The sequence below is a fragment of the Adiantum capillus-veneris genome, chromosome 11 (genome assembly GCF_014529385.1).
Source record: "Adiantum capillus-veneris isolate H3 chromosome 11, ASM1452938v2, whole genome shotgun sequence".
NCBI classification, from domain to species: domain Eukaryota; kingdom Viridiplantae; phylum Streptophyta; class Polypodiopsida; order Polypodiales; family Pteridaceae; genus Adiantum; species Adiantum capillus-veneris.
Window position 1 is genome coordinate 70935957 of NC_140941.1, and position 16593 is coordinate 70952549.

General features: G+C 43.2%; 1 protein-coding gene across 1 annotated transcript in view; it reads right to left on the minus strand.

Annotated features, from left to right (window-relative positions):
• Positions 1-3425: 3425 nt before the first annotated feature.
• Positions 3426-16593, minus strand: part of CDC48C (cell division cycle 48C) — a 30321-nt gene continuing 17153 nt past the window's right edge. Inside the window, exons 5-10 of the mRNA XM_086523230.1 lie at positions 5510-5614; positions 5312-5377; positions 5174-5238; positions 4382-4583; positions 4169-4315; positions 3426-4085 (exon numbers count right to left, since the gene is read on the minus strand). Coding sequence (XP_086379356.1) covers positions 4002-4085; positions 4169-4315; positions 4382-4583; positions 5174-5238; positions 5312-5377; positions 5510-5614 — 669 coding nt within the window. The 3' untranslated portion in view covers positions 3426-4001. The remainder of the gene's footprint in view (positions 4086-4168; positions 4316-4381; positions 4584-5173; positions 5239-5311; positions 5378-5509; positions 5615-16593) is intronic.

Genomic DNA, 16593 nt, shown 5'->3' on the forward strand with positions numbered 1-16593 from the left:
AAAAAATTATTTAGAAAAAGCAAGACCGACAAAGAAGTCATGCGGACAACGAGACTTTACTCCTGAATGAAAAGACAAAGATATTTCTAATAAAAAATTACGTCATCCCTATATTTTTTCAAAAAGATTATTATTTTTGAACTTCTTCGTCAAAAGTCGCGTGGAAACTGGTCTAACTCGAGAACTGGCAGAAAAAGGGACTAACTTGATTGGAAGATAAAGTTAAGAGATATTTGAGAAGAAATTGGGATCCAATAATAATTGAGAAGAGAATTGGGGTCCAATAAGATTTGAGAAGAAATTGGGGTCCAATAAAATTTGAGAAGAGAATTGAAGTCCAATAAGAATTGAGAAGAGAATTGGAGTCCAATAGGAATTGAAAAGAGAATTGGGGTCCAATAGGAATTTAGAAGAATTCAAATTGAAATAAAATTCTTTGATTGAAGAATTCAATTTAAAGAAAAATTCTTGAATGAGTCAAAAGTTGCAACTTTCCACTCATTCTTTCGTAGATTTGCACTCTTAAGATAAGGTTTAATGGTAACTTTGCACTTAGGTGTAAAGTTTAGTGATTACCTTGTATATTAGGTTTAAGCTTTAATGGTAACATCGCAATTAAGATTAGTGTAAATAATATATTATGTCATAATATCTCTCTCCTAATGGCTTCAAAACAAATAAATTTACTACCTAAATAGTGCAAATAGTGCAAATAGTGCAAAGAAATTGTAAAGAGAACAAAACGCTAAAGGAAATGTATCAATGCATACAACACAAACTAAACCACCTCTTTATATGGACATGGAAAGTCTTTTGACTTTCCACTTTCATGAGACTCTTCATTTCCTAAACTCACCCTTCACTTTATGCACTTGATATGTTTTGAAAGGACTTATTTTTCCAAATTCCAAGATTGGGGAGACCCTCAAACAAAATCCAAGAGGTTGGTCCAAACGAGTTCAATGAGGATCAAAGAAGCTCACAAAAGCTCAAAGCAATGAATTCAAACAAATCCTTGAATAAGTTTTTAACCAAATGCCAAATGGATACATATCCACTTATCCATAGGACGGATCTCCATCTCCATATCCTAGTGCAAATACACTCCAACATTTTCATACCCTTCTAGATACTTCTATGCCTACCCTACCTTTCTTGATCCGTCATGGTCGCTAGTCGACTGATTCTTCAACTAGCCACTGGCTACATCCCACAACAACCGGTGGAATGTGATCCTTATTTTTTCGTGTCTTAACATGTAGCAAGGCAGAAGGTTTTCATTCTGGGTGTTGAGTTGTCAGCCTCCCAACAACCATGACAGCCGGGAATGGCCATTGGTCGACCCATTCTACAGCAAGCTCCCAACTGCCGCTAGTCGCCTGACTTGCAGAATGGGCCTCCCAACGCCGCACAAGAAGTTTTGGACAAATTCTCACAATATTTCCCACATTGTGACTTACCTCAACATTAGGAGCTTCTATGAGGGAGGGGCCACATACCTAGCTAGGTATGCGGTGCCTCTCGAGCAGAAGCTCATGATGTTATGCATTGTATGAAAAACACTGAGAAAAACTCCATTTTCCTACATGAGAAATTTTCTAAATCTTCTTGTGCCGAGTGTCCCTACACCATAATGCAATTCTCACTTGACTTGCTTTCCTCATGTAAGGCCAAATAAGCCTTATTGATGTCAAAGCAACAAAAAATTGATCAAAAGTCAAAACCGGGAGCATTGAGAAGTAGCAATCATAAATATGCTGAGATTTTCTATAGAAACTCTTATTTGTTGCTAACAATGTTAATTTTTTAAGTGGTCAAATTCGAATTTATTTGAGAGGATCACCTTTGACTTATGCACCTTCTCATCTATTTTAAAGATTTTTAGAATACTTTAAACACAAATGAGCGTGAAAAGGCAAACTTTTTCTGTTGTTTAGAGGAAAAACGACCACATTTAGCCATGGAAATGATTTTTAGATGAGTCCCCATGCCTGCAAATGCTTATTTAGACATTTTCCTCACTTTTTACATGCTCTGCTACCATATATTATCAAAAATATAATATTCTTTGTAGAAATCACTTGATTATTTTCCTCTTTGACATCAAACAGGGATTCTTCTTCATATATTTCAGCCTCTTCACCAACTTCTTCATTTGCAAGATGACGATCACTTTCGCATTGTGAGCCTTCAGTGGATTGAGGATCAATTTTCTTGTTGGAGAAGTAAACTATACCACTACAGCTGGTCAACACAACATGCCAAGTGGAAACTTAGTGAAACAAACTTGAATTCACAACTGAACTGAGGACAGCACTTTGCAAAGAAAGACACTCGAGTCAGAGATTGTTGGCCCCCCAATTAGGCACTCCGAGCGATATTTCTTGTTCTATTACATTCAAGTCAGTGTACAACTTCTTGTTCTATTACATTGAGTCAGTGTACAACTTCATCAAAGAGTGGACTTTCAAGATCTGGCTTACAACCAACACTCTAGCCTGTTATTTGTAAGTCCGGTTGAAAAGCAACTTCCAAAAGTTGCTCTTAAAACTAAATCCAAATCCAACAAAAATAAGTGTTGGCTTCTTGCAATTTAACTAAAAGCAGACATTGGAAAACTTGGAAAAGCTCAGAGATGCGAAAAGCAAAGATTCCACCGTAACTTTTGTCCTATCATGTGGCACAGCTGTACAAATTTCCACGTAACTGTGAGAGGTTACATACTATTGTCATGACATCAATTTTTGCCACATCCTCTGTTCTACACATGGACTATATAGCACAAGTTGGTTTTGTGCATTTTTGGCATTTTTCACATCAAGTACAGTCAGCGGCCGTGGCTGATACCGATGCTGTTTTTTGCATGCTATGGGGACAACTACCCACTTTGGACATACATGAAGCAACATCCCCTTATTGCAAAGAGCCTTTGGAGAAGTAAAGGGGCTTATTATATAAGACCATGTGGTGGTGAAGGTTCTAGCAGTGGGTGTTTATGTACATATAGATAAATAAGAAGTGGACACAAGGCGACAAATGCAAGAGAAAAGAATGAAAGCTGTACCTCATCCAGATTGGCACATGAGGACAGGAAGGACATTGGTCTCACACAATAATGCCTTCACACTTACGAGAGATTGAAAGATGCCCATCATTTACAGCCTCAAGCACGCATTCTGCATCCACGCTCCGAAAGTGGACGAACATGACATCATAAAGTAGGCATGGTATGCGGATGGAAAGAGTGGCAAAATAAACAATTATTTGCTTGTGCTTAACAATAAAACCTTTACTCCATTCCAATTAGTTCTTCACAAATGAATCCTTCAAGTTACATGCCCCCTATTAGGTTTATTTCACTGCAACAATTCGTTCATGTCATTTACAAGACATATCACAGGATTTTATCTGGACTGACATCAAACTTTGTTATAATACTCTCACTCGTTCTTCTATTTAATGAATTAGAATTGTCTGTACAAATATTTCCTCCAAAACATAATCTTACACATCTCGCAACATTTCCAATTGAGCCACAAATTACAGGTTTTACTGCAACGGTCACCCCATGACAATTGTGCCAAGGGATGCTCAGCCTCATACATCAAAGCTATTACGGGGGTATACTTTATCCTAAGCCAACAGAATTGTTAGATTTGTAGCCACCAAAGAAACTCAGCAGTAATGGTAGCGATTAGACGTCAAATATTGCATCCTTGTAGCTCAGGGTTTCCTGCATATAGGACCTGTGAGCACAATGCAGCTAAGCAAGCAGATCGTATGCTCACATCAAGCAGTGGGCAGCAGGTATTTCATCTCCTGCACTTGGAAATCACGTCTTGATGGCATAAACCCCGCTCCACTCCTTCCAACAGCATCTTCATTTTAGAAGCTTCAATGGCAGAGATCATCAACACATTTGAGAAGGGGCCAAATAGCCTTGCAACCCTTGAAGGTCTCCTACTGCCGAATTCAATACGCTTTGATGTTACCAAATGGACTCAAACAAATGTTTCAGCAGCTATTCCATTCAATCCTGATGTCCGACCAAACTTTTTGGGAAGGCCATTATAGTACGCCATATCCTGAGCCACAATAACACTCCCAATCAGGAACAATGCTAACAATGAAGAAACCACATTACCTTAAGTCGTGGCAGAAGGATTACCTGCTTAGATACAGAAGGAGATATTTGTGAAAGTGCCATATCAAAGTGTCGACTATGAATGAGCAAGGGCTGAAGCTCTTCCCCTGTAGAACTAGAAGTGCTGGTCAAGCACTTTTCTTGCAACCCCACTATGCATGCTTCATTTACCTGAATTAGGAGATTTTAGTATCCATATAAAATAGACAGGAAATATTTGTAATAAAAGAAACACACCAATGCAGCAAGATCTGCCCCACTAAGCCCTTCACAAAGTTTATTGACTGCGATGGAAAGTAAATCAACATCCGAAGAAATCGGTTTTCGAGCTGTCAGGGTCTTCAAGATTGAGAGGCGTCCTTCACCGTCAGGTAGAGGTATATAGAGCAATTTGCCTAGCCGGCCAGGTCTAAGCACTGCTGGGTCTATCATGTCTGGCCTGCCCCACATAAAAAGAAAGCAAATTATGAGCCAATAAGCTAGCATCAGCACAACTTAAATAACCATGAAATAATAACTCGTTCCCTGTCTAGAAAATGCTGCAGGAAACTATTTGCTCGTCCAAAATTTTCTCCACCTCCTCATTACTTAAGTTAGCCAAAAAGGTTATGCACAGCCTAACATAATGCTGCCCAAAAGGGCTCCATTTAAAAGCTCGGTAATGGCACTCTAGAACATTTATAATGTGAAACTTGGCATAGACCCAGGCGCAATTTTTTTTAACACGTATGTTTTACCATGCAAACGTTTGCAAATGTCAGTATGCTTGCATATAAAATCCAACAGATGGTATGTTCAAGGGGTCTGAATCATACTTTCATACCCCTACACGTATGCCATATGATTGGCATATTAAAAAACTATGGACCCACATTACATGAATCTGATCTTAGTGTATTAATCTGAACAACTTAGCAGATCAGATGACCCACGTTACATGAATCTGATCTTAGTGTATTAATCTGAACAACTTAGCAGATCAGATGACCCTGCAAACCGTGTATTCCAGTTATCTGATAGGAAGCTTACCTGTTTGTTGCACCTATTAAAAAAATACCCTTGCGCTTGTCAGATCCATCCATTTCACTTAGCAGCTGGAATGAAGTAATTTCCAGATTACCCAAAGAAAATATTGGAAAAGCCGAGAGAGAGTTACAATTGATGTACCTGATTAAGCACTCTTTCTGCAACAGCATTTCCATCTGTGCCACGTCTTGGAGCAAGAGCATCCAGCTGCAGAAGTAATCGAGTTAAGTAGGTTTTCATTTGACCAAGCCAACTCAATATAATTATGAAAGCATCCTTTACATATTCCTTCAAAAAACCTACAAAAATCTTGAATATAAGTAAAAACAAAACTCTCACTTCATCAAAGAAAATAATGCATGGTGAGCAGGAGCGTGCGCGAGCAAACAAGGCACGAACAGAATGTTCGCTTTCCCCAACATATTTGTTCAGAAGCTCCGGACCCTGCAGATCACAGCGCAAAACCCGATGAGGCTTACAATATTGTAAAACAATGAGGGCTCATGAAGCAAGCATTGTAGTTAGTCCACAATTCAAACAAATCACATAATTGGTTAAAAAATAAAAACACCCGTTTTTTTCTTCAAGCCACAAGACGTCAACAATGCTAGAATGCAGAAAAATAGGGTAAGAAAAATCTGAGAAGAGGTAAGAGAAAGGAGATTGAGCCTGTGAGGATGTAGACCATGGAACTCTCGCTGCCGTGGTATGTGCTGTTTGCCAACGCGAGAAGGCTCGCTGCAGTCGTTAAACGGCAGACACGGGCCTCGTGCCAGCTGCTGTGCTCCAGCGGCTCCTTGCCAAGTTAACAGGTGGTCGCAGGTATCCCCCCTTTTTCTTTTCCTTCACAGCTTTGCCCATCATTTGTTGCTCTCTGCTTTCTCTATCCTTCATTTTTGTATGGTCACTGGTGCTCTTTTTTGTTTTGAGAGACGATTGTATTATCATGTACTGCGAGTCCTTGAGGATGCTCGGGTCAGCCTGTCCTCAAAGAGCCGTATAGATCAGAAACATGTGTACAAGTACTCCTAGCTCAGGTGTCACATGACACATCCAATCCTATGTGTCCGTGGACAAGCTACAGCATGACCAGGGTTCAGTTCAATCAAGTCAGTCTAGAATAGGAAGTGATCTGGCACTTTTGTGAGTCTGTTCGCAGACCGTGCATGTCCAGACACTTAGAGTAGATGCATATCCTCTGGTTGCACACAGCATGATCATCAGATTTCCATCAAAACCCATCAGGAGCCTTTTTACAGTGCATAGACCTATTATCCCTATTTTTGACATTTTTCACTTATTATTTTTAAGTGACTTTTGTTGGAAACTGGGTAGGGCAATTCGACTAATAAAATATATAAGCAACCTAGCGCTAGCACTATCTGGCAGAGGAGGAGAAAGGGCATCAGGCAATTCATTGCAGCAGGCTTCTCTCTCCCACTCTCAACAAGAACAACACCCCCTTCAGCCTGGCGTTTTCAGCAAAGAACCCCTGGCTTTTGTTGGAAACTGGGTAGGGCAATTTGACTAATGAAATATATAAGCAACCTAGCGCTAGCACTCTCTGGCAGAGGAGAAGAAAGGGCATCAGGCAATTCATTGCAGCAGGCTTCTCTCTCCCACTCTCAGCAAGAACAACACCCCCTTCAGTCTGGCGTTTTCAGCTTGAAACATTGGCGTTTTCAGCAGGCAAGTTAGCGATTCAGGACCAACAAGTTGGCGCTTGTCCAAGCCAGCAAAACCAGCGATTTCAGCCTACAAGTTCAGCGTTTTTCCAACCAGCAGTCCAGTGTTTTCCCTAGTAGCAAATCAGCGTTTTTGTACAGCAAATCAGCCCCGGCAACCCCAGAAGACCGCAGATTCCCAATGTTAGCAGATTTCCACCGCAGGAAGTAGAATTCAGCCTAACGTTTTTGGTTTGCAGATCAACCTCAATGTTTTGCAATTCCATCGCGACAGATTTCAGCCCTAGGACCAGCGTTTTCAGTTTTCAGCAGTCAGATACCGCAGTAGAGTTCCCGAACCTTGCAGATCTCACCTTCCCGCAGCAGATCCTCACCGCACGGTGAGATCCCGTGAAGTTTGCAGATTCAGCCCTGAAAACGCAAATTTCAGCATCTACGTTTTCAGCACGTCGTCAACTCGTCACCGACATAGAGTCAAGATTCAGCAAAGAAAGATTTGCAGATTCAGCCCTTAGCATTTTCAGTTTTCAGCCCATCTCGTCGCCGTCCTCATCGTCGTCGACATCGTTGGCAAGTCCAAGCATTATAGAGATTTGTGAAATCATAAGTAGACCGCTCTCGCCATAGAGAGTGGGGCCCTTGGAGGAGGGTTTGACAACTTTCCGATGTCGTAATCTCTTCTCTCTCTATCTCTCAGTCTCATGTACCTTCATTCACAATGTTCACCACTTTGTTTGTGCCCATTGCACTCTCTCACTAAAGGAACGGAAGGCTCTCCCTTCCGTAAGTAAAAGGAACCCTTGAGCACAGTTCGGAGCACTCATCTTGAGCAAAGTTCAACATTCACTTCCGCTGCACTTTACATTGGTATCAGAGCTTTGGTAGTGTTCTGTATCACTCAAGGAAAGAACCACAAGAATTTTTTTTGCTTGTTGCGGTCGCATGTAACCCAAGTTCTCTTGGGCGTGTCGATTCCTAATCGTGTTTTTGAAGAGTGACAGGAAACCCAAGAAAGAAGGGCTTGTCCAGCCTCCCCTTGTTTTCTCTTTTCACTCATTGAGAGCGGACCATGCACTTTGCGGCCGGCCAATCGACGTGAGGTGGGAAAAAGCAACCTTGAGTGTGAGCGCAAGGCCGCCAAGGGGTGCGCCCGCGGAAAAGAGAAGAACTCGGGTGAAGAGAAGATCCTTCTCTAGCACAGATTGCAAGCGAAAGAAGGACCCAAGAACCTCAAGAACCTCAAGACCCGCAAGAACCTCAAGACCCTCAAGAACCCCAAGAACCAAGACCCCCAAGTTCCTTGTGGACTTAAGAACCCAAGACCACAAGAATCCACAAGAATCCCCGACTTCAATGGATGGTCATCACCCGAAGCGGAATGGATACTTCGCATGGAGGTGATGAGCATGAGAGAGGCGAAGAAGAATTTTCCCCACCAGGAGGTTTTTCCGACCCTCCCCCTTCCGCATCAACGCCAAGGATTGCACCGACTCCTATGGAGGAGTTGAAGCAGTTGTTTATGGACAGGATGTTAGAACGCGAAGAAAGCAGAACAAAAAGAAAAGCAGAAATGGATCGTGAGCACAAAGAAAGAAGAGCCAAAATGGAGCGCGAACACCAAGAAAGAAATGCAGAAATAGCCCGCGAACACAAAGAAAGAATGGCAACCATAGCCCGTGAAAACAAAGAAAGAATGGCAACCATAGAGCGTGAGCACAACGAAAGGAAAGCCACCTTGTTACGACTCTTTTCTCAAGTGCAGGCACAGATGCAAGAGATTCGGGAAAAGGAGACTCTCTCAGTCTCTTCTTCTCCAAAGCATGACACACAGGATTTGCATGATGATTTGAATGATAATGATGAGCATGATGATTTGGATGACAATCACAAGCGTGATGATTTGCATGATCAAGATGTGATTTCGCACGAGTATGATGATTTGCAGGAAAAAGATGTGATTGTTCACAAGGATGATGGGTTAGTTGATGCTTTTTCTAGTAAAGCTAACCTCATTGCAGATTCATTCAATCACAAAGAACCGATCTTGGCTCTCGAGTCGAGGTCCAAAGAACCCCCTCACAAAGAACTCCCTCAGAAAGAATCGATCTTGGCTCTCGAGCCTAGGTCGAGAGAACCCCCATAGGAAGTATTCTTTGTTCGAGTGATTCTTCAGCACGCATTGTTCGAGTGTTTCATTCGTGATCGTTTCCTATATTTTAGTCACCGTCCTTATGTGATCCCTTTTCCTAGGCATGACATATTGTACGTTGAGCACGATTCACTCATGGATGAGCACGGATGTATGCGGATTTCTCATGAAAAGATGAAATGTTTGCATTCTAGGAAGTCACATTCAATGTCTCTTCCTTGGCATGACTCAATCATAGAAAGAGCACAAGAAAGATTGAGCATCAAGCATAGGCATTTCCATTGTGTTTTGCCGCAGTTGATTGATTTAGATCAAAAAGTCAACATTCGACCCCATTGTTTTCCGTGTATTTGATGAACGGTTTGGCACTCCGTCACTTTGTTCATTTCCATCGCATGCACAGTTTATTCGAAGGAATAGTATTGTTCCAGTCACTTTACATGGAATGGATATGTTCATGGTTTTGTGTTGGAAGTGGTTTCAGGAATTTTCAGCCTCGAAGATTCTTGAAGAAGGTAGACGCATGACTAAGACGAAGTTGAAGCATTGAAGGAGCCACAAAAGCCTGTGTCGCTTTCGGGGCGGCCCAAAGAAGCAAGCGTTGTAGGCCTTTATGAAGTTCAAGCATCGCAAGACCCACGCATCCGAGTGGGCCGGCAAAGAGTCCTTCACAGAATTCCAAACCCTGTTGGCGATCTCCCTCGACGCCATACAGTTAGGTACCAGTACCTCACTTTGAAAAGGAGGGGATGTCATGTGACACATCCAACCCAATGTGTCCGTGGACAAGCTACAGCATGACCAAGGTTCAGTTCTGTCAAGTCACTCTAGAGTAGAAAGTGATCTGGCACTTTTGTGAGTCTGTTCGCAGACCGTGCATGTCCAGACACATAGAGTAGATGCATATCCTCGGGTTGCACACAGCATGATCATCAGATTTCCATCAGGAGCATTTTCACAATGCATAGACCTATTTTCCCTATTTTTGACATTTTTCACTTATTATTTTAAAGTGACTTTTGTTTGAAACCGGGTAGGGCAATTTGACTAATGAAATATATAAGCAACCTAGCGCTAGCACTATTTGGCAGAGGAGGAGAAAGGGCATCAGGCAATTCATTGCAGCAGGCTTCTCTCTCCCACTCTCAGCAAGAACAACACACCCTTCAGCCTGGCGTTTTCACCGCAGAACCCCTAGCGTTTTCAGCTTGGAACATTGGCGTTTTCAGCAGGCAAGTTAGCGATTCAGGACCAGCATGTTAGCGCTTGTCCAAGCCAGCAAAACCAGCGATTTCAGCTTGCAAGTTCAACGTTTTTCCAACCAGCAGTTCAGCTTTTTCCCTAGTAGCAAATCTGTAACAGACTTGGACACTCCAAGTCAAGAATCAACCGCGACAGCACCAAATAACCACTTCAAAACAATTCACAGATCACAATAGATTTGCACTGGCCCGGCGGAGTTCCGTGCCTAGAGATATTGGCCCCAAAGACTGGCGCCCCTTTCGGTATTTCTTTTTGTATTAATCAATCATCAAAGTACAAGAGAGCGGTAGGGTTTCACTCTCAGACTCTGCGTCCAGATGCTCTGAGAAGTGAGGCCCTCACCACTAATTTAAAGGTTACAAGGGATGCCCAAAAGTAGAGTCCCAAAAGCTTCAAATCAAAAGCAATTGCTCTCTCTCTCTCACACAGAGTCAAAACATGAAAGCAAAAGCATTCTCTCTCTCTTTCTCATTTAAGTAGAGAAAAAGCGAAATTTGCGTCGCTCATCATTTTCCAAAAAAAAATAATAATAATCCGCCTCCGCGATTTTCGGAAATTAGGGTTTCTGGCAAAAATTAGGGTTTGCAGGAATTTTAGGGTTTTTGGCAAAAATTAGGATTTCTGATGTCCGCCACGTCATCACTTTGTGACATACCCCCCTCTTGAAAGCATTGTAATCGACCGCGATTACGCCTGCAAAACCGACAAAAGCCATAAACCGTCTTAGCAGACACTGACTGTTAGTATCTACGTACTAGGAACACACATCTAGCACATGTACAAAATCGACAGTCACATCACACGACATCACAGGACATCACCACACATCACAGGACATCACATGACATTCAACATTCATTCGGATCTTAGACCATGATTTATCGACAATGTAGCTAGCAATCACATCTAGGTCCAATCGGGACCTCATCGATGTTCGATTGACTAACCCCTATTGCAACCATGTCTATTCGAGATCAATTAGACCAAAATGCTGCAGTCATTTCGGCTATCAGTTCCTGCACTCACAAGAAGTCAAGAACAAATCAGTATCATAATCAGGAATTCCATTTCATAAAGTCATCCAACAGAATACTGTCAGCTCTCGGTATCCCTGAAGCTCAAAGAGACATCAGTGACTTTAGTATCAAAATCGAGGCATCTGTTGACAAAGGAGTGGAGTGACTCCCCTCTTGTGTATCCCACTGCACCAGATCTCCGGCCAAGCTGAATTCTGGGTTCCGTTTGGAGTAGACTATGCTAAACCAAAACATCGAGGTAAAGTTTCACAATCCGAGGAGTATCTGCTAGGTCCTCCTCCTCCATCCACTTCGCATCAAATGCAGGAAAGTTCTTGAACTTAACCAAGAACCGCCTTCGGACTTTACCTTTCTTCGTATCATTATGTGCCAAAATCTGTTCAGGAACAAGGATCTCCTCGTTTTCTTCCACTTTGGGTTGCTCATCAGGCTCCCCATCATCAGGCACATCACCCTTAACAGGTTTCAAGAGACTCACATGCAATGCATTGTGAATCCTCCAAGTATCTGGCAGTTTCAATCGGAAGGAGACATCATTTATCTTGTCAGTAATCTGGAAAGGTCCGTAGTATCACATACTAAGCTTTGGAAAAAGCCTCTCCTTTCCCTTTTTCTTTCTTAGGCGTGCCTTCTCAAAAGTAAGAGCACCCAATCATCCTCCTTCAGTTTCCAGTCGCGACGATGGCGATCCGCTGCCTTTTTCTGTCGTTCTTGAGACTTCTGCAAAGTCTCGCGAACCTTGGCAAAAGCCGTATCCAAGTCTCACGAATATTCATCCGCTTCAAATTTCTAATCTTTCGTGCTCAGGAAGGATGGAACCTTCGCAGCAATTTCAACAATCTCACATGGCGTCTTCCGCGTCGAAGAGTGTATCGTGTTATTGTAGGCAAATTCCACCAAAGGTAAGTTCTTTTCCCATTGAGTCTTCTGATGCGAGATACAAGACTTCAATAAATCTAAAATCACTGAATTGGCAATCTCAGATTGCCCGTCAGTCTGCAAGTGGAACGATGACGAGAACTGCAACCGCGTGCCAATGTTCTCCCAAATTGCCTTCCAAAACAAACTCATAAATCTGGCGTCTCTGTCGGAGACAATCGTCTCAGGCGTGCCATGTAATCGGAAAATCATCGTGATCATTCTGTATTCTCAGGAGATCAAAAAGTTGAAATCCATTTCAATATTTTCCCAGGGGCGGGTGGGTATGGGTAAAGGCTGTAACAATCCCTGTGCCTTATGCCTGTCAAACTTGACCTTCTGGCATACCAAGCAACTGCGCACAAACTCTTCCACATCCTTCTTCAGTCTCCGCCAAAACAAATCTCTCTCTACCCCTTTCATGGTGGTAGCAATGCCGCGGTGACCCGTAAAAGGTGGACAGTGGCAATCAGTCATAACCTTTTCCCTCAACGGCTGTGTAACGCACAACATAGTCTTTTTCATCAAGTAGCCTTCCCGCAAGGAGTATCCAGTTACTGTCTCCCCATCCCGTATCCGTGTGAAAATATCTGCAAAATCTGTATCTGTGGCACACTGATCGACCATATCCTCGAAGCTCCTATGATGTATCGCGGAAATAGCCAGAACCAACGGTTTTCGAGACAAAGCATCTGCCACCACATTCTTCTGTCCCTGCACATGGACAATCTGGAAGTGGAACTGTGACAAGATGTTCACCCACCGCATCTGCTTTTCCGAAAGCTGCTTCTGTGACAAGAAGTAGCGCAAACTCTGATGGTCTGTAAAGACAGTAAAATCCGCTCCGAGTAGGTAATGCCGCCACTGAGTAAGAGCGTGGATAACCGCCAAAAGCTCTTTCCCATAGATCTGTGCTGTCATCTCCGACCTAGAGAACAAGCGGCTCTCGTAAGCTATGACATGGCCTTCTTGCATCAAGACCGTACCCAGACTACGACCACAAGCGAAGCTCCTATGATGTATCGCGGAAATAGCCAGAACCAACGGTTTTCGAGACAAAGCATCTGCCACCACATTCTTCTGTCCCTGCACATGGACAATCTGGAAGTGGAACTGTGACAAGATGTTCACCCACCGCATCTGCTTTTCCGAAAGCTGCTTCTGTGACAAGAAGTAGCGCAAACTCTGATGGTCTGTAAAGACAGTAAAATCCGCTCCGAGTAGGTAATGCCGCCACTGAGTAAGAGCGTGGATAACCGCCAAAAGCTCTTTCCCATAGATCTGTGCTGTCATCTCCGACCTAGAGAACAAGCGGCTCTCGTAAGCTATGACATGGCCTTCTTGCATCAAGACCGTACCCAGACTACGACCACAAGCATCACAAAATACTTCAAATGACTTCTGCAAGTCCGGCAAAGTCAAATCTGGTCCTGTAGTGAATTTCTCTTTCAATGTCTGAAAGGTAGTCACCTCTGTGGGTCCCCACGAAAAAGGTACTCCTTTCTGTGTCAAGGTATGCAAAGGGGAAGCAACCTCTGCAAACTTTTGTATAAACCGCCTGTAGTACGAACACAGTCCCAAGAAGCTTCTAACTTCATGGACATTCCTCAAATCGGGCCAATCACGGATAGTCTCTATCTTGGCCGGGTTCATTTGCACTCCTGCTGTTGACACAATGTGTCCCAAAAAATGTATCTCTGGTAGGAAAAATTCACTTTTCGTAGCATTAATCACTAATGTGTGATCTTGTAATGCCTGAAAGACTTGAAGCAGATGATCTCTGTGTTCTGCCTCATTCTTGGAGAAAACAATGATGTCGTCAAAGAAAGTGCCAACAAATAGCCTGTACTCTCGAAAAATCCTATCCATCATCCGGTTAAATGTCGCAGGAGCATTGGTTAAGCCAAAAGGCATCACCAAAAACTCAAATAACCCAAAAGTCATCCGAAAAGCTGTCTTGTAGACATCTCCTGGCGCTATCCTGATCTGATGATATCCACTCTTCAAGTCAATCCTGCTAAAGCACGAGGATCCCTGTAACCTGTCGAGTATATCATCGATCCTAGGAATCGGAAATCTGTTCTTGATGGTGATTTCGTTGAGAGTGCTATAATCGATGCACATTCTCCAAGGTCCGTCTTTCTTCAAAACCAACAACACTGGAGAGCAATACGGTGAAGTACTAGGCTGGACAAGACCCTTTTCCAAGAGGTCTTTCACTGAGTTTATAATCTTTTCATTCTGTACTCGGCTCACACGATAAGGTGGCCGATTCGGTGGCGTGCTTCCAGATATCAGATCAATGGTATGATCTTCAGGCCCTCTCAAAAGCAATCGGCATGAGCGTGGAGAAAAAAAAAATCTTGGCGTTCTTTTCTTCAGGTCAAAACATATTCAACTTTTATCCATCGTTCAGTTCTCCCAAAAGAATGAGTAAGAAACTGAAGTTCATCAAGTACAATCTCTAAGCCCTTCATTTATCAAAGTCGCTTTCTCGGCACGGTAGTCAACCACGGCGTAGTTCTTGTGGTACCAAGGGATCCCGAGTAGAATGTCACTCGCGTGCCCTGAACACCCCTGTCATTGCAAACGAAGTTTGCCAATGCTCGGTGTAATGGCAACATCCCATCCGGGTGCCAGTCGAACTACCTCCGCCTGTGGCGTCAGTCTGTCGGGCGTAGTTCCAAATCGAGCCGCCAATTCCAAGTGAAAAGAAGTTGGCCTTGGCTCCTTCAAAAGAGCTTTCTGATCCTTCACTTTGCCCTGAAAGCGGCAAAGTTTGTACTTTCATTCATTAGATTCGGTGCAGGTCCCACGCCATGTGGTACCACTTCTACTTTTCTATCTGCCTTTTCTGCCACATTCCTCAGCTGCTCTCGAATTCTCAGATCTGTCGTCGTCTTTATCATTCTGTTCTTTCTGTGCCTTATCAGGGCACTTTGCGGAAATATGTCCATGTTCCCCGCATCCAAAGCACTTCCCCTCTCTGATGAAGCGAGCTCTCTCCTCAGGAGTAAGCTTGGGTTGTGCATCCTTTTTCTCTGGCTTGCTATTTTTCTTTCTATTTTCATTCCCAGAAGTCTGTTCGGCTCGTTGTGTCATGGCCTTATCTGTGGGGTAGGTCAAACTGCCAGAGTGAATGGCAAAGCCCCGCTTCGCATGACTCATCAACTCCTGAATAGAAGCTGACTTCTGTTCCAAGCAGTGATCTCGGATCTCCGTAGGTAGACTCAAAGTAAACCGCTCAATCTGTTCTTTGAACGAGATCTTCTTGAATGAAGAGGCGGGTAGAAAAGAGTTCCAGAATCTTTCACAATAAGCATTGATTGTATCTTTCTTGGTCATCCGAAGATGGTTCCAAGCAGCTCTCGTACATCTCGTTCATATTCTTGCGTCAACCAAGAAGAAATAAAAAGCTTCTTAAATTTCAGCCATTTAACTAGCGCAGTCTTGTTTAAAAGAAGCGTGGACCACCAAGTACGAGCATTCCCCTTAAAGTAAGAGGCAGCTCTCTGAATCTTGGAGTGCTTTGAATAGCGTCCTCCCGCGAAAGCGATGTCAAACTGCTGAAAAAAGACATAGCCTTCGAAGCATCAGAGTATCCTGAAAAAGTATCAAACTTGATCGAGTGGCCACCTTCCTTAAACTCTCTGACTTTCTTGCTTTTATCTTCGAGAAAGTCATACTGGTTGGCTTTGTAAAAATTCTTCTTGTTCACATAAAACTTTCCGTCATCGGAATCTGAGCTGTCTGTAGACGAGTCCTCAGTAGAACTGTTAGTCTCTGGGCGAGATGTAGCCTTCTTTGCCTTTTTCTTGCCCTTTCCAAAGCGTTGCTTCTTGCTTCGCTTTTTACCTTTTCTGTCTTCTTCGCTCGAATCCGAGGAGCTAGAAGAACTGTCAGAAGAAGAAGAAGAAGAACTGGGTAGGTCTTCAAACTTGACGCGCTTCTTCAATTTCTTTGCCTTGTCAAATGTCTACCGACGACCCAAATATCCCGGGAAGTCAGTGCCTTTCTTCTGCTTTTTGCCGTGCTTTTTGGCTTTCTTTTGCATGTCAAAAAGCTGAGCAATCCGTGCATCAACCACGTTGAACGTTCTCCAGTTCCTGCTCCGTATATTTTCTTGGAGGCAGAAGGTTTCTTGAGAGCGGGTTTCGGGAGTGGTGTTGTGGTTCTCTACCACTCCATCTGTACCTCTTCCAAAGAGGTCTGGTTCATATATTTTGCTATCTCTCGCCGCTCCGCCTAAGTAGGCCAAGGCGGGCCATACTCTGCCTGAATCTTCGTTGTGATCCCAGCCCGCATCTCCAGATGCAGAAGGAGTCGACTGATCATTGCCTGAAGCAATAGGTGCCGCAGAAAAAAAATTCG